At 41.9% G+C, this 18240-nt stretch overlaps 1 protein-coding gene across 1 annotated transcript; it reads right to left on the bottom strand.

The window, feature by feature from the left end:
- Positions 1-1848: 1848 nt before the first annotated feature.
- LOC128488768 (protein regulator of cytokinesis 1-like) lies at positions 1849-13925 on the bottom strand. The gene is made up of 14 exons (XM_053461694.1): positions 13745-13925; positions 11302-11434; positions 10091-10213; positions 9632-9865; positions 8699-8869; positions 8100-8249; positions 7722-7869; positions 6953-7089; positions 6584-6679; positions 6323-6469; positions 5816-5911; positions 5308-5376; positions 4734-4838; positions 1849-2289 (listed from the first exon to the last, which is right to left on the bottom strand). Exons 1-14 carry the CDS (start codon positions 13765-13767, stop codon positions 2224-2226), a joined length of 1698 nt encoding a protein of 565 aa, XP_053317669.1. The 5' UTR covers positions 13768-13925; the 3' UTR covers positions 1849-2223.
- Positions 13926-18240: the final 4315 nt, after the last annotated feature.

Here is an 18240-nt window from a genome sequence, read left to right as displayed (position 1 = left end):
CTCATACATGAAGATAGGCGTATAAACACTGGGTATATGGTAGTGGAGGTTGTTTATTTTAAAGTCCTGCCCTACTTCAGATGAGAGTAGGCTATCTCACCTGTGCTACCAGGGTTGACATGGAAATATAGTTAATTTATGCTGTATTATACAGGGCAACAAAAAAAAAATGTTGTTTGGGGTCACTTAGAAATAATTGTTTTTGAAAGAAAAACATTTTTTCCATTGAAATAGCATCAAATGAATCAGAAACACAAAGCAGACATTGTTAATGTTGTAAATGGCTATTGTTGCCGAAAACAGCTGATTTTTAATGGAATATCCTGTGTTCTAGGAGCACTTTATGCTCGCTAATATAAATTTTAAGTTTAAAAGATAAAATTGTATGTTAGCACGGATAGAAATTTCTTTGATTTACATAAAAACAGCTAAGTGACCCTAAACTTTTGAATGATTGCGTTTATAAATATACATTTTTTTGCAAAAACACCCCACCCACAAAATATGTTCAATATAAGTACAAATACAGTGATGAGAATATGACCAAAACCCTGGAACATCTTAACGCCAAGAGGATATTTGCAGGACACTCTCCCCCCTGCATTTTTGTAATATTATATATAATATATATATAAATATATATATCGTACCTTTTCACAAGTGTGCTCGGCTACAATTGGAGAAAAAATACAGTCCATTGCACAAGCTATATTGGTTTTGTTTATTTATTTCAAAGACAAATATGCTGCTAATAACACACTAATGCCATTTTAAAACAATGTAAAGTTAATGTACAAAATGTGGGGTAAAAACCCCCAAAAAAGCTAAAGGTGAATTATCAAAGTTATGAGACCTTATTCAGACTCTGTATAAAGGTAAGATAAAATGCGACAGTCAAATGCTGAATAAAACTATTGGTTTTCACGCCCGTTTCTGTGAAAGGTAACTGTTGAGCTGCTGTAAGCTATATAAATGTACCCTTCTTTGCTCCACCACACAGATGATCAGATACAATGGGATGTGCCATCAAAATAAGGGCACCCTTTTGATATTTTAGATAGTTGTGTTGACCTTATGTTCATTATATTACTTTCACCATAGTATGTATAGTGATACTTCATGGGGGTGTTAACTGTTATGATGTTTTGCCAGATCCTATTAAATGAATGATGACCTACATATAGAACTTATTGGTAGGCAGGTGGTGATATGAAAACAAACCTGAAGAGCTACATACAGCCCGCTGACCAAAAATTGGACACCACTGCTCTATTGTATATATTTTAAGCATCTTCTCCGGTCAGTAATTTAGTGAAAGGGCAACTGCAGAAGCACAGATGCAAAAGCAATACAAATTAAAGTAAAAGTCTCAAAGCACACAATACAACATGCATTACACTCTTGTAGGCCTATAGACTCTGGAAGACAAACTGTGAAACCCATGCTTGATACACATTACAGTTATGGAGTCGCATGGATTTAATCTTAATGACCCCCCTGTAGCATAGAGGGTGTCGTGTCATTGCACTTTCCATATTGTATCCAGTGTGGTTTTTTGCGAGTGTTGATCTTAAAGGCAAACCTCCTGGCTTGTGTGCATTTCCAATCTGACCTTTTAATTCAGAGTTCTTGTATATACAGAAAGGAAGTGTTGGACTTGGTGATAAAGCTTTATGGAGAGTGAATTTCTTTTTCCAGCTTAAGTCCGTACCAATCTCAAACAGCAGTTAAAGAATAAAACCAGCAATGACTGTGCTTTAAATAAAACCTGAATGATTGGAGTTATTGGTGCAAAATACCAACATTTGTTATTCAATGTTCATTTCCTACTGTATAGACAGTACCCTGTTTATTTCACCGTGTTTATTCACTCCTTTTAAGCTTTACAGAGAATACACTAGAAAGACAAAAATATAGCACACCTACAAAGTCAATCCAGCATAATTCCAACACTCTACACCCCAGAATATTTACGCCAGCTTTTAAGACATAAATAAGAACATTTAAAAAAGGAAGAGGAATAAAAAGACTTATTTACAAATGCAGATTCTGAAGAACGACGGTTACAGTCCCCTCCCAAGGTAAGCACTCATGAAGCGTCTCTGCTTTCAGTATACATTTTGGGTTAGAGTGGCAAGCTTTGGAAAAGTCCACATGTAATTCATCTTTGGGATAGTATAGGCTCTTAAGATTAACTGAAAGTGCAGGACTCCAGGATCACAACTACAAATTTTCATTCACTGTGGAATTAAAAACGACATCCTTGTTGGATTTCCTTGATATTGCTTCCTGAAAGGAAGAGAGGAAAAAAAAAACAAACCACGTTTTAATAGTATTTAATTTCAATGAAGTTAATCAAATTACTCCCAAGTACAAACCACCAAGATCACCAAACCCAAGGCATTCACAGGATAAAAGAAGCAGGTCAAGTTTGGTTAATTGAAGTACCATGGCAAGAAACACGCTGTGACATGCACCTTGCATAGAAGACAGTGCTACTTTTGCATGCTGGCTGAAATTCAGGCACATTAAAAAGATCAAGCTATGGAAAATTAACAAATGTCAATAAGGACGAAGTCAAGGAGCAAGCTCAAAAAATCCACTCCACAAACCAATGCATATTTTGTATTAAAGGTGACTCTGGCACAATGTTTAACATGGTCGTACCATGGCAATCAATAGGATAGACCAGCTATCAGGGACTTTTCTTTGGTTGCTATTAACTATAATTAATTGTTATGGAAATAATAAAAACTCTTGACAACCAAAAAAGCTGAGATTATATACAGTTGTGGCCAAAAGTTTGAGAATGACAGAAGTCATTGGTCTTCATAAAGTTTGCTGATTCAGTGTTTTTAGATATTTTTGTCAGATGTTACTATGGTATAATGAAGTATAATCACAAGCATTTCATAAGTGTCAAAGGCTTCTTTGACAATTACATTAAGTTTATGCAAAGAGTCAATATTTGCAGGGTTGACCCCCTTTTTTTTTTTTTTTAAAGACCTCTGCAATCCACCCCGGCATGCTGTCAATTAACTTCTGGGCCACATCCTGACCGATTGCAGCCCATTCTTGCATAATCAATGCTTGGAGTTTGTTAGAATGTGTGTTTTTGTTTGTCCACCTGCCCCCTGAGGATTGACCACAAGTTCTCAGCGGGGTTACGGTCTGGGGAGTTTCCTGGCCATTGACTCAAAATCTCAATGTTTTGTTCCCCAAGCCACTTAGTTATCACTTTTGCCTTATGGCAAGGTGCTCCATCATGCTGGAAAATTGATTATTCATCACTAAACTCTTCTTGAATGGTTGGGAGAAGTTTCTCTAGAAGGATTTGTTGGTACCATTCTTTATTCATGGCTGAGAAGCAACCCCACATATCAGGATGCTTCACTGTTGGCATGAGACAGGGCTGATGGTAGCGCTCACCTGGTCTTCTCTGGATTAGCTTTTTTCGGGATTGTCCCAATCGGAAAGGGGATTCAGAGAAAATGACTTTCCCCCAGTTTTCAGCAGTCCAATCCCTTTACATTTTGTACATGAGAATGTCAGTCTGTCCCTGATGTTTTTTCCTGGAGAGAAGTAGCTTCTTTGCTGCCCTTCTTGGCACCAGGCCATCCTCCATAAGTCGTCACCTCACTGTACATGCAGATGCACTCACATCTGCCTGCCGCCATTCCTGAGCAAGCTCTGCACTGGTGGCGCCCCAATCCGACAGCTGAATCAGCTTTTGGAGACGATCCTGGTGCTTGCTGGACTTTCCTGGGCGCCCTGATGCATTCTTCAACAAATTAACCTCTCTCCTTGAAGTTCTTGATGATCTGATAAATGGTTGATTTAGGTGCGTTCTTACAAGCAGCAATATCCTTGCCTGTGAAGCCCTTTTTGTGTAAAGCAATGATAAGAGCACATGTTTCCTTCTTCTGTTAACCATGATTTCAAGCACCACCCCTCCTTTTAAAGTTTCCAGTCGGTTATTCTAACTCAATCAGCATAACAGAGTGATCTCCAGCCTTGTCCACATTAACGAGAGAATCACTGACATGGTGTCAGCTGGTCCGTTTGGGGCAGGGCTGAAATGCAGTGGAGATGTTTTTTTTGGGGGGGGGGATTAAGTTTAGTGTCATGGCAAAGAGCGGCTTTGCTATAGATTGGAATTCATCTGATCACTTCTCATAACATTCCGGACTATATGCAAATTGCCATCTAAACCGAGGCAGCAGACTTTGTGAAAATTAATATTTGTGTCATTCTCAGAACTTTTGTCCATGACTGTAGTGACCATTCACACTTGCACATGTCTAGTTGATCTGCTTTGTCTAGTTTTAGGACTATTGGAATCAAATTGTGACTATTGGCTTTCAATTTGGAATAGCACTCTGTTCTCTCTTTCCGGGCTATACGTCAATTATGATATAAAAACACTGCCCTCGTGTGGCAGTCCCACTATTTAACTCTCATTACACATTTAAGAAATAGGGGAAATGAAAGTGCATGCTTGTGTAAAACTAGTTGTTCCGGCCAAATGCCAGACCAAAAGGTCCAATCCCACAAGACAGTACAAGGTGCCAATACACTAAACTTCTAATTATAGGGTCTCTTCGATATATAAGGTCATGCCCCTAGTTAGCATGGGAAATTACTAGAAAAAGAAAAGAACCGGATTGATTAAGAATTAGAGGTTCACAGATTTCCTGCAGTAGAGGCTTATATCCGCAAAAGCATGCCATTACCTTAAATTCTGAATAGGTGCCAGGCTGACTGGAAGACATACTGGTTTGTTTGTTACTGTCATGCAAAGGTGTTCTCACAGGGGTTTCTTTAGTTTTCGATGGAGTCTGCAAATTACATTACACTTTGCTCACATTTGTAACCGGAAGAATATTCTACACAGTCAAAAAGTTTTCCTTTCTGTAACACTTGGTAGAAAGTAATTAAGGAAGAAAAAGCAAAAACAAACCACAGAAAAAAAAAAACAACAACCTGGTGAGTCGGAAAAATTATACATCTGCTTATATGAGCAATGCCATTAATATACAGGTAACTTACTTCTGCACTCTCACTTTACATTTGAATAGTGTTCTATCAAAAGATAAATCAATATTTGTTTAGTAGGTAAACAAGGGTCACACAAATGCAGAGTGCAAAATATATTAGCTAGTCTGCTTTAGAGAAATGTAATAAAAAATGCATACATAACTGCCTTTAGAGCTCAAGATCCTGTGGACAGGAGATAAATGTTCATAGGATAACCAATCATAAGAATAAGCATGGGTTTGTCCAATTACAGCAAGATACTTTACACACCTTGATGGTAGGTAGTGGTGTCTTTGCAGATACAGTGGTCCTTGACATAATTGAAGTTGTTCCATTTAGCTGAAAAGAAAAAGATACGTTAAGTTCAAAAGTTTCAAGACTATGTCGAAGTTCTATAGGTGCACAACTACTATAGATTATCCAACACAAAAAAACATCCAAGCATGCAAAAACAGTAAATATCAAGAAATCTTGTAAAGTAATTTCAGCTCTGGTGTAGAAAGGGTCTCAAAAACTCAAGCTGTAGTAACATGAGCAGACCCTTTGAGGAAACAAAACAGAAACCCCCCAAAGCTCTCTCCATATGTACCAGTCCAACCAAAAGAATTGCATGTTTTGTGGATACAGACATTGCAGACCGGTTTCAAACTAGCATGATCAGTTAAGGACCAAATATATTTTTTGAACACAGGACTTGTTTTTAACAGACTGATTATGTTACTGCAGGGTTTATAAGCATTTAAAAAAGATAAAAATAAAATAAGATCATGAAACCTGCCTTTCGTGTCTTGTTACTAGGAGTTCCCTGAGTACAAGATCCCGCTGGACGTTTTACCGGTGTCTTGAAAGCTATGCTGTCTTCCTTTTTGTGTGTCTGTAAGGAAAAAAGTGTTAACAAGTTAAAATGAATGCATACAGCACACAAGCATTATAACCTTCCAGTATAGGAATAAACCTATGTTATGTTCAGCATACACGTGACCCGAATGACAGAAGTGAATGCGTAAAAAGAGTATTTTAGGTTTAGCAGTTAGCACATTTCAACTTCCATTTCTAGGCTCAATATACATTGTGACATACAGACAGATCCCATATCACACAGAATTCTGAGAAAGTGTTACTGTCCGGCAGAAAGGAGGTTTTAACCAGAGATCACCGTGTTCACATTTGGTCACTGGGCTCCAAGTATTATCTATACAAGGGGGTATACAGGTGTATTTTCAGTATTGTGTAATTTATACAAAATTATACTAATTGATAACTTATACATTGGGCTTGTACTCACTCGTTCTTGTTTCTCTTTTTCTTTCTGTAGTTTGAGGTTCTCCCACTGACTTGCTACATAATCCATAAACCTGTGGCCTTTCAGTAAAAATGGAGATCCTTGTTCTGCTTCCCATGCCTCGATGCGGGTCTTAAGCTCCTCTTCCAGCTGAGGAAACAGCACACATTAGGTTTCCGGCGCAGCAAACTTATTCCACACAAGAAAGCTCTGGAGAACAGAGACATCTTTAGAAATTACTAAAACGCCCTATGCTAGGTCCACCTTTGACAGAAGTTTTTGAAGCTTCATACGCTCCTTCTCTTCTTTTAGCAAACTCCCACCTCTGTTGGAGAATCGGTTAGGGTCTGATGCTTTTTTCTGTAACAAAATTAAGGTTTTGACAAAAAATGAGTGAAACAAGCCTAACAATCTGTAATACTATAAACAAGAACCTTGCAATATTACTAAAAAATCTCTAGAGGCTCAAATATATTTTAAGTTGGGAGGATCAAAGGATGCAAGTCAAGGATAAAGCAGTTTATTTTGTTACAAATTTGGGAATCTGCTCATTGCAGCATTTCTGCAGGGAACGTCACCCATAATATGACGTGCTCCTAAAATATTCCACTTTATGAACTATGTTGAAGTTACCTCTAGTATAACAAACTGCTCCCAGCTTGACTCCCACTTGTTCACGGCGTCAAGCATTTCTTTGCATTTTTCATATTGCCGTTTCATTCGTACCACTTCTTCATCATGTTGACTGAGCAGCTCTTCAGTAAAATCATCTAGGAAGGCAAAATAGACTCAATCTTGTCAACCGTGTCACTGCCCTCTAGTACATTATCTTCACATGGTAGGGACGGCACATTGATTTGACAAGCATCTGAAGTTAGTCAAAGACATACACAGGCAAATGGAAATATGAAGCATGTGAAGGGTCCTGGTGTCCACTAGGAAAGTGTAGTACAAGAAAACCCTCATGAATGCTTTGTGTAAGCTAATCTTCAAGGAGCTTATTAACCTTTTGCCAACAATTTACCACATGTGGTTGGCACTAAAGGAATGCATTGGGATGCGGGTCCCGCCAAAAAACTTCCGGGCGGTCAGACACTGTACCTGCGCGTCCTGGTAATGCCGCAAGGCTGCCTTTGTGCTGCTCCCTCACAGCTCTTCTCTTGCTCCGCCCAGGAACAAAGCGGGTCACGTGATGTAAAGTCACTTCCTGGGCGGAGCAAGAGAAGAGACGCTGTGAGGGAGCAACTCGAAGGCAGCCTTGCAGGACTGCGCAAAGAAAAAAAAATCAGCGGGATTAAAAAAAAAGTAGTCCGGCGCAGGACTCTAGTTGGCACCTTGTTGTTTTAAAGAACGGGGTTTAAACCCTATACAACGTATAAGCGGAAAACAAAAAAGCGCTTACCGTCATAGTACGGAGCGAAGACATTCCTTTGCTCTGTACTGTAAAAGCATTTGTCCCAGTACACTTTTAGCTCTTCTCTTATACGCAGAATGACCTCCTTAAGATTTGACTTCTTAAGCTCCTCTAAACGAAGGAGCTCATTTTCCCACTGAAAAGAAGACACATTCCAACGGAAAATAAATATGTAGGAGGGAATATACTAGGGAAATGGTAGAGATGAAAGTTGTGAAAAAAAAAAACCCTGCAGTTTTAAAAATTGCTTTTCCGCCAAGCTATGTAAATGTATTAGCTTAACAATACAGTCTGTTACTGTTCACTAAGATACTCCCCTCTTTGGTAGCCTATGGCTAGTTCAGTTATTTGTAGAAGAAAAATCACCTGCTTGATTGCAGTAGAAATAGGACACTTTGGAGTATGGAGATATGTATCTTGCTCCTCCTTAGGAACTTGCAGACGATTCCACAAAACCTGGACCTTTTCTTTGATCTCATTCAATGTGAACAGCAGAGATTCTTTTTTCAGCTCGAGCTGCAACACATAGCAGTGTAAATTAAAACAATAAAATATTCAAGCTCAGAAAAAAAATAAATAACTCAGTACTTTGTGTAAAATAAATAATCATGAAAGACATAGAATACGACACAGTATACGACTTAATACTTCCTAAAACATCCTATTAAAGCCTCAGAAAAGAGGAACATTTTTATTTGTATTAAAAATTGTATTTCACAGCACAAATGGTTGGGTGGAAAGGTTGGACACCATGGAATACTTTCTACAGTATAAATGGAAATCAACAACTCATACACATCACCGTTGCGGCTGCCATGATTATAAATTGCCACAAATTTTCTAAATGTCCGCTTATCTGCAATATTTCTATACCAACATATTGCTATATTTTTTTGGTGGAAAGTGGCTTGTCATGAGAAGATAGAGAATCGAGAAAGACAGTAAAACACGTATTTTATACTAACATGCTCTTTCAGCAGTTTAAGGGCTTTAATGTTTTCAGTTGTAAGGGTGAAATCCTCTTCGTTCCCACAGATGGCGTCCTGTTCTAGGTCAGACTGAGGTTCTCGCCCCATTTCTTCTAACACATGGCGGATTTCGCTTCTGAGATTGGAAAAGATAAGCATCCTTTGTTTCTGCAGGGAAAGAGTATAAACAACGTTTTGAGAAACAACTTTTTTTTTTTTGTTACTCTAATGGTTCTAGGAACTACAGCGTAAAGAGTCTTGAAAAGCATGTAGTCTGCAATGGAGTCCAGTCCCTTTCTATTTAAATACCACTCATGAGCAGTAACAATGTATCATGGTTATTAAAATGCCATGTTAGACAAATGTAACAATCAAGCCTATAATTTGTAGCCAGCACATATTCACTTTTAAGGGTAAATTAATGTTTTATAATATTATCATGCTGAACACAGTAATGTTCTTTAGCATTAAATCATTGTTTTATCTTATTTTGCACCAGACTCAAGCATCTTTTGCAGACCTACAGGTTGCCATTGCAGACGGTCATGCAACTTTCTCAGCTCAAACACCTCCTGAAGTCAGTCTGGGTCAATAAGACTAAGCAATTCTATTGTTTACCACACAGCAGAAAGGAGCTGGGTGCTTGTTTGGCAGACTGTGCTAAAATAACAGCAATAACATACACATGTGGAAATGTGGAGAGCAATATTTATAAAAACTAACTTTTACTGTGGTCCTGGTAATAAAGAGTTTTAATAGGGCTTCCCCTTTAAATAATGTTTTGACTATGTAATATAGACCATAACAAGGTTTAAACATCTTCATGCAGAACAATAGAACAGGCAATGAGGCTGCCGATTCTATAATTGGTGTTCTCTGTAAGCAAAAATTGACTAATTAGGCACGATTCATGTTATCGTCACCAGATACCTTTTCTTCGGTCTGAAGCTTGATGTGTTCTTTAAGCTCCTCCAGCTGCTCACGACTAGGCATGCACCCAGTTGGAATGTAATAAGGTGTGACAAAAAGCTCAGAGCACAGGTCTTGGTCCTCTTCTTGAAGCTTCCTCAGTTCTTCAAGACGTTCATTCTTCTCAATTCTCAGAAGTTCCAATTTTACTCTTAAGTCTTTCTCCATCTGAAGGACGGTCATGCCCTCATCCAACTGCAATATGCCAAATGGAGAGATTAAGTACTGGTTTTATATTTAGGCCTACAAAGTGACATTGAATACAAGGAAAGAAAAAGAAAGCTGTATGCCATTCATTCATAATTTAGGGCTCTCTCCTACAGAATCGTCATATAACACTTAAGGAGTGCTATTCTATTGTCACAACTGATGCAGAATGCTCAAGCTAATGTCGGTCTGTTGTCAGATGGACGCACTCACCTTATATTCCTCAAGAGATAATTCGTGAGACAGTATTTCCAGTTCCTTTTTGGAGTTCAGAATACTTCTTTCGATACGATCTTTCATTGCCATTTCCTCATTGATCATACGACTCAGCAGTCTCTACATAAATACAAATCAAATCATTAATCGCTGTGTTTAACTATATATGAACGCTGGCTAGACTTGGAATAAAGAGGTTGCCCCTTTGACTCAACAGTTCAACCATATCAGCATGTCTCGCAGGATAGAACGCCAAAAGCAGGACAAAGCACCTTCGGCCTCAATCTAAAATACACATCCTGAGTGAGAATCCATTTGGATGTGTGACCATGGACTATTGAGGGTGCATTGAGGAACTGCAGTTCATGCAACACAAAAGCGAGCACTGGTAGGCTGCTGTGGTAGAAAGTGAAGAAAAGAGGTACACTACTGTCCCCATATGAACTTTAAATGGAAAGTTCCATGGAAAAACAAGTATTTTCACATTGATTTTATTCAAATTTTCTTTCTGGGCGATTAAGACTGAGCCATTCTGTTTACCCAAAGTAATATGATAAGGAACCAGGGTGTTTGTCTAGTTGATTGGGCTAAGATAACATACAAAAGGCTAATATGCAGCCATCTGAAAATAGCGTTTTCCCAAAAACTAGAATAGTCTTCACAGATGTAATTTAAAGGGGGTTTCACCACCACCTTCTCCCAACCCACCTGTCCTGCAGGAGATGCGCTTGAATGAAAGCAAGATTTTCATGGGGTCTAGGGAGTCCTGCACAGGCGCTACCATTGATGTCAACAAACCAAAAGCGGTGGAAATTATGGAGTGTTTCGCTGCAGCATTTCCAGCAGGGTAAGTGAGCGTTCACAATAAAATGTGTATTAAAAGTACTTACTAAGCACTTTAATATGCATTGTCTGGTGAGGTCTTATGGTGTAATTTACCATCCCTTTAAACGTTTGCATTTTGAAGGTTTAATTTCATCTGAAGGCTTAATCAGAAACACAAATAGAGAGTAGACATGCCATTTTACATCATACTAGAGCAATGATGTACCACTCCATTCCACGGGGGGCACAAATAGGTTACTAACTTGGAATATCCTAGCTTGTTTTCAGGCAGTGATACACAGAGTTTGTACTAGAGAGAGCAGTTTATGCTTTAAGCGGAACCGCACATTTAAGTTAGTACCCGAAGCTTAAGTCATTATCACCTCAACGCAATGCTTTACTTCCTCCATGCGCATCATACGTTTCTCCTCCAAGAGACCAAGCTCATCCCAAATGTCCATCAGCCTTGCGAACGTGTGATTCATGCTGGTGATCAACGAAGAGGCCAAGAGCTCACTGAATGGGTCAATAAAACAAAGATGTCAGAACTTCCATTGAGGATAAAAACAAAAAAAACGAGAACATGGAATCATAGTAACGGTAGCTTTTGGGTAGCCCACGCAAACTTATTCTTAAATACCGTATTTGCTCGATTATAAGACAAGGTTTTTTTCAGAGCAATAGGGGATTAAAAGGCATATCATGGGGCACAGTGGCATATAGGAGGGTATAAGACATTTCTGGAGGCAGAGTGGCATATAGAGGGTTAAAAGGCACATCATGGGGCAGAGTGGCAAATAGGGGGTATAAGGCATTTCTGGGGGCAGAGTGGCAACCCTGGGGGCAGATGTGCATAACTGGGGGGGCAGGTTGGCAAATAAAAGGAAATAAAAAAAAAAATTCTCAATCATAGTTTTTATTAAATATGAAAATATTGTTTACATGAATTAATATTTACTGGTAAAACTTTTTTTCCTTTAGGGTCGTCTTATATTCAGGCTTTTTGTTTTTTTCCTTAATTAATATTTAGATTTTGGGGGGTCGTCTTATAATCGAGCAAATACGGTAGTATATTTGACTAATCCTAGTTCTATAGAATGACAAAGGTAAGATACTGTAATTGTTCAGATACATAGCATTTATATATAAGAATGTTAAATTAAAAGGACAAATGAAGCACATACACCCTAGTTTTTCCTTTCTTATAACATGAAACTTTTGAACGCTTACACTCCACTGGCCATCTTAATTAGCATCATTCTCTGAATGAGTGACATCGGTGTAGGAGGCAAGCGTTACTACGTTCCAGCTAGCCACACTAATAGAGAACGCATATTACTTAAATATGCATTCTTTAAAAGGACAAACTGCACTAAAGAAGAACGCAAATTAACGTACTCTGAGTGCTTTAAGGTGTATTCTTCAAAAATAATGGACTTAGCCTGCCCTCTTCCTCCATATGACAATTCCCCATCACTGCTTGAAGAAGCCAATTGGTGGCAGGAAAGTATTCCTACTGATCAACGCGAATGCTTTCAACACATGCGCACCGGGGTCTGAAGAGAACCCTGCCTGGAGCATGAGGCGAGCCAGCATTGGAGCCGATTGACAGTAAGCATGTCACTTGTCTGCGGATTCCACCAGAAACGTAAAGGGACCAAGCGGTTCTCACATGAATTAAAGTGTATATGATGGCTGGCGTGTCCCTTTAAAAGGAGGGGAATGGACTTTCCTTTAAAAAAAGCTGCTGCGGAACTTCTTCTCGGTCCAGTGATCCATTCCAAGGATTGGCCGCTTTAAGTATCCAATCAGTGGTAGAAAAGCACACGTTATCTATAGGCGTTAGACACTCCTAGCAATCATGAGCCAGCTCCAGAGCCGATGGGACATCAAGCAGACTGAAGCTCTTAAAATGATAGTTTTATGTCTCAACACTCTAGGGTGACCATACCAGCCATGTTTTCCATTTATACATATTGCTGCCCTGCGGTATGCGGTATTTAACTGACTAATTGGTTCCCCTCCATGAGTCCATATATCCTACATACTGCATTCTATATAATGGTGAACAATAATGACCTGGATGCTACAACTGCCAATAAGCGACAAGAAATCAGTCCCACTGAAATCAATAGGAGCGCTTGCTGCTTGTGCAGACTGTAGCATGAACAGACCGCCATCTGCAGTGTTTGCTGGAGCAGACTGGTGATAAGTAGATCACACGCAGGGAGATGTGTTCCACCCAACGGATCTCCTGCACACTTAGTAGATGGGAGAAGAGAAGTCATGTGGGGGATTTTGCAGACCCCCCCCCCTGCATTTGAAAAAGCAACACCATGAAAATGTAAAGTGACTACACAGCTATCATATACATTAAAATGCATATGATGGCTGGAGTGTCCCTTTATGAAAAAGGCACCATTTTCCCCAGTGCAAAAATTGAGAGGAATACATTTCACAATTATTATACTGCTGGATATGTACTAAGCAGAGTCAGAAAAAAAGTTCCCATTGAAATCAACAGGGGTGCTTTCTGCGCATGCGCGTTCTTGACAGCCCCCCCACTTCCCGGGACGCCAACTGAGCCAATGCTAGGCCGGGGCTTTAGTGCTCTTATTATTACAAGTGTCAGAGCTCCATCTTGTGTACAAACGTAATATGCTTTGCTCCTGCACGTAGCCAAAGCCCAATAGACCGAATGTTTATTTGAATGAGACGCATTAAAAAAAAAAAAAAGAAAAAGTAAGCATACAGATGACATGCCGCTATCATGATAAAACAGATTATGTGACGTCAATCACGATCCGTTGCCCCAGCTTCTCTCACCTTTTCCTCGTGCCACGAGGCATGCTGGCGACTTTGTTTGGGACTACCGAGTGACTGGTGGCGATTATCGGCGTGAACGAGGTGCGGGGCTCTGTAATAACCGAAAGAAAGAAAGAAATCCACAAGTCACGGACACCCAACAGCAGACCGGGGCCGACGAGTTTTCAAACTTCGCTCCAATAGGTGCCCTGGGTTCTGATTGGACGAGAGCGTGAAGGAAGAGGCGCCACCAATGAGGATGTTTTTTTCCCGTTCTCGTTGCGGCTTGTTGCCGTCATGTGACTGTGCTCAGCGAATTATCTTCTTCGGAGCCGGACCGAGTTTACGGGTTATACACAGTCACATGACTTGCATCAGACGCGGGTGATTGGCGGTCGTGTATATACTGTTGCTGGGTTTTTGTTGCCAGCTATGGGGGCTGACTTGGTACGTCCTCGGTTCTTGGGCAAACCTGTCGTTATTCTGCTCCGCATTTTGCTTTGCTTTATTGTTGTGTCATAAACATTCCTGTCATGGAATTACTGTTAAAATGACAAGTATAAATAAGTATATAGACGAACACCCAATAACTTGAACTGTACATATGCGATATTACTCATGAAAGAGGTGGATTTATTGATATATATATTTTATATAATTGAACGTGCCCCCTAAATATGAATGGTGGAGACGCCCTCGATCCCTCTCCCTGCCTTCGGTTTAGTACACTATACACTACTCCTTGACAACAATACATTATGAGGGTCCTACCCCTGTGAGCTTCTGTGGCAGGAAGAGCTGGCTGGCCCTGTATAATGTATAGTGAAATCTGTGAGATTTCTCCAGTCTGCTCACACATTGAAGTATACAGGGCCACCTCAGCCTTTGGTGAAGAAGCCTGTTAATTTTGGCCCTTCATAGTGAAATAGTTGAAACGCCTGCAACTCTCTCTTTACACTCTCATTAATAGACCTCAGTATGATTTCGCAATGTGATGAAACATTACCTGTAGCAACCGGACCCAGAACAGTCCCTGCAAAGGACTGGAATATCTTCTTCATACCTCCAGATGTTCTGTGTCTGCTACCTAAAAACACATGTATTAGCTAAGGGTCAGTGTCACATTTTTGGTTTAAAATGTTTTTTTTTTTCCCCATAGCATTATATTTTAGATATGTATTAAATAGTGTAGATGACACCACTAGGGAGTGGTGTTTAGGAAAGGGTTAATCAGACTGAAAAGCCAGACCCCCAGGCTCCTTGTCTTGGCACGCATTGCCTGTCTTAACAAGTACGTCTCACGCCACTAGGTTCATATAAGTGCAAAGCACCATGGGGAAGCATTTATAGCACAACTACTGCGTATGCACCCTCATATACAGAGTACAAGTGCTCCATTTTTTGTATTTAAGTTTATTATACAAAACTGATTATGATAAAACAGACATCAACCTGTTTTAGCAGGAATACATAGATCAGTAATATTAGCACAGATAGGCGATAAGCAGTACTGCGACGCAGCGCAGGGCAATACACGTTACAGTACGACTTCAGTTTACGGAAAGCTCAGTAGAAGCAGTGTACAATTACATTCCCAGACGTGGCACATATGGTTAGCACTTTAGTGGAACATAACCTGGGGAAATGGGGGGGGGAAGGGGGCTGAGGAGAACGGGGCTAGTCTTCAGCCTCTAGACTGTCCTTGAGAGAGTAGTCTCTCAGCAGGCTGTGGATAAGCCTGCGGCACTCACGGACTGTGACCTGCTCCCTCCTCAGCACCAGGCGGTTCCTGGCAAACCATAGAGCGTCCTTTACGCAGCACATGAGGCGCCAAGCATCCTCAATGGCGCTCTCCGTGTGTGTTCCTGGGAAAAGTCCGTAAAGTACCGAATGGTAGGACAGGTACTTTCTCTCGATAGAGTCCTTGAGATTCAGCTCCAGGGCTCTGAACAAGGCCTGTGCAAACGGGCACTGCCAGAACAAGTGAAGGGAAGTCTCCTCCTCCACAATGCACTGTGGGCAGTGTCTATATCTGCACAGCCCCCTGGCATGCATAAATGTCCTTAGGGGCAGGCCTCCCTGAATGGCCATCCATGCAATGTCTTTATTCCTGTTGGTTAGCCTGCTCGACGACACGTTAGCCCAGACAGTCTTGGCTGTGGCGTCGGGGAGCCCTGGGATGTTCTCGATAGTGTCTTTGGCTCTGATGAGCTTGTGGATCACACGGGGTAACCACAAGTCTGGTTTAACTCCCTCCAATTGGTGCTCCCTTACAAATTTGCCCACGTCCGAGTAGAACCAGGGCATGGTCCAATTGTAAGGGACGGAGCTGTCCCACTTTTCCCACTTGAGCTGCCTCCACAGGGGCAGCAGGAAGAAGCGAGACATGGAGTTTCCAGCAGAGCCTTTCACTACGTCTCTGAGAGTCCTGCGCACGCAGTTGCACACAAAGAAGGTCCTCAGCATGGTAGGGATGTCAGGCACTCCTTTGCCTCCCTTGCCGGGTTCCTTGTACATCACTGCACACTTTACTCTGTCCATTTTGGAGCCCCAGATTAAGTGGAAAACCGCTCGGTTGATGGCTCGGTGGATGGTGACCAGCAGGGGCCACGCCTAAGCCACGTACTGCAGCACGGGAAGAATCTCGTTGCGCAGCACCAGCACTTTCCCTTCGATGGTAAGGTCTCTGAGGCTCCACAGCCCAAATTTCTGCTTTACCTTGTTGAGTTTTTCCTCCCAGCTTTTCAGGGCCGCGTCGTCTCTGCCGAACCAGACTCCCAGGATCTTTAGGAAGTCGGTTTTGACGGGAAACGGGATCGGCTCAGAAGTCAGGTCCCACTGCCCGAACAGCATGGTCTCCGACTTCCCGCAGTTGACCTTTGCGCCTGAAGCTCGGCTGAAGTCCTCGCACGTCTGGACGAGCGCTCTCACCAACTGGCGATCCGCGCAGAAGATGGTCACGTCGTCCATGTAGAGCGAGCACTTTATGTCTTTCTTGTCTCTGCCCGGCGCGGTGATCCCTCTGATCTCTGGATTCCGTCTGATGCACTCGGCGAAGAGCTCTATACAACAGACAAAAAGAAGAGGTGAGAGAGGGCAGCCTTGTCTGACCCCAGAGAGGACAGGGAAGGGGTCAGTCTTCCAGCCGTTCACCAGCACCGAGCTGCGGATATCAAGGTACATCAGGTTAGCATAAGAGCAGAACATCTCCCCCAGCCCAAACCTCCGCAGTACCTGACCCATAAAACCATGAGACAGCCGATCAAATGCCTTCTCTTGGTCTAGGGTGACCAGAGCGGCACGGACGTTGCGGTCCTTGATGTAGTAGATCGTCTCCCTGATGAGGGCCAGGCTGTCTGCGATCCGGCGCCCTGGGATGCCGCAGGTCTGGTCGGGGTGGACGATCTGCCCGATGACTTTCTTCAACCTGGTGGCTAGCACCTTGGCGAGGATCTTGTAGTCCACGTTCAGGAGAGAGATGGGACGCCAATTTTTCAGGTCGCATCTCTCCCCCTTCCGCTTATACAGAATCGTGATCATTCCCTCTCTCAGCGTGGGGGGCATCCTGCCCTCCACCACCATCTCCTCGTACAGGTCGAGGAGGTCCGGGCCGATGAGGTCCCACAGCGTTGTGTACAACTCGGCTGGGAGACCGCCACTGCCCGGTGTCCTGCCCTTCCTGAAGGATTTGGCGGCAGAGTGCAGCTCCTCCAGCGTCAAGGGGGCGTCCATGGCTGCACGACCTGCGGGATCAATGGTGTTAGTGATACCTGACAGGAACCGTTCGGCAGCCTCCGGGTCTGTGTCTTTGGGGGAGTAGAGATCTCGGTAGTAGTCGACGACCACTTTCTGGACCTCCTCCTTCCCCTGTCGCACCACACCTTCGCTGTCTCTCATTTCCGTCAGGGGCGTGTGGGCGGAGTGGAGCTTCCTGAAAAAGAAAGAGAAAGAGTTACAGAGTGCAAGTGCTCCATGCTACTCCAGAAGATTGATTGACAAATCTGTGTGGTCTGGAGGCACCTGGAGAACATTATAGATATGTGTGAGAGGGCTAGAATTTATTCGCTCAGGGCAAGGCAAACTTTTTCTAGAAGAGTATAGATACATGGGTTACACGAGCGAGATCAGGTAAAATGACCTCTTCTCATCCAAAAGTGCTATGCTATTCAACTGACAGACATCAGTCACGCCAGAAGGCTTTTTTTCCCCTCAGAAATCTCATGGTGCTGCCACAACCACAAGGGATTCTGGGTAGGCGCATGCAAATAAGGGCAATAATTATCACCTTTTGCCTCTATATCCACTTTTTTCATGGATCCCTTTAAAGTAATGTGTGTGTGTGTGTGTGTGTGTGTGTGTGTGTGTGTGTGTATTTTATAGAATTAAACGTGCCACCTAAATATGAATGGTGGAGACGCATTCCTTCTCCCTGCTTTCAGTTTAGTACACTGGGAAAAACCACTCACAGAGAAAGGGAGGGGGTTCCGTGTTTTCCTCTGTTATTTGATTGGAACGAG

This window comes from Spea bombifrons, chromosome 1 (assembly GCF_027358695.1).
Source record: "Spea bombifrons isolate aSpeBom1 chromosome 1, aSpeBom1.2.pri, whole genome shotgun sequence".
NCBI lineage: Eukaryota > Metazoa > Chordata > Amphibia > Anura > Pelobatidae > Spea > Spea bombifrons.
The sequence above is the reverse complement of the archived record's forward strand: the minus strand, read 5'-3'. Positions and strand labels throughout refer to the sequence as shown.

Excerpts from the sequence above, each read along its gene's own strand:
- LOC128488768 (XM_053461694.1), bottom strand. The coding sequence starts at position 13,767 with ATGCCTCGTGGCACGAGGAAAAG. Across the intron at positions 8,870-9,631 it reads AGCTTCAGACCGAAGAAAAG|AAACAAAGGATGCTTATCTT; the intron begins GTATCTGGTGAC and ends CTTTCCCTGCAG. Across the intron at positions 7,090-7,721 it reads CTTCGCTCCGTACTATGACG|ATGATTTTACTGAAGAGCTG; the intron begins GTAAGCGCTTTT and ends TTGCCTTCCTAG.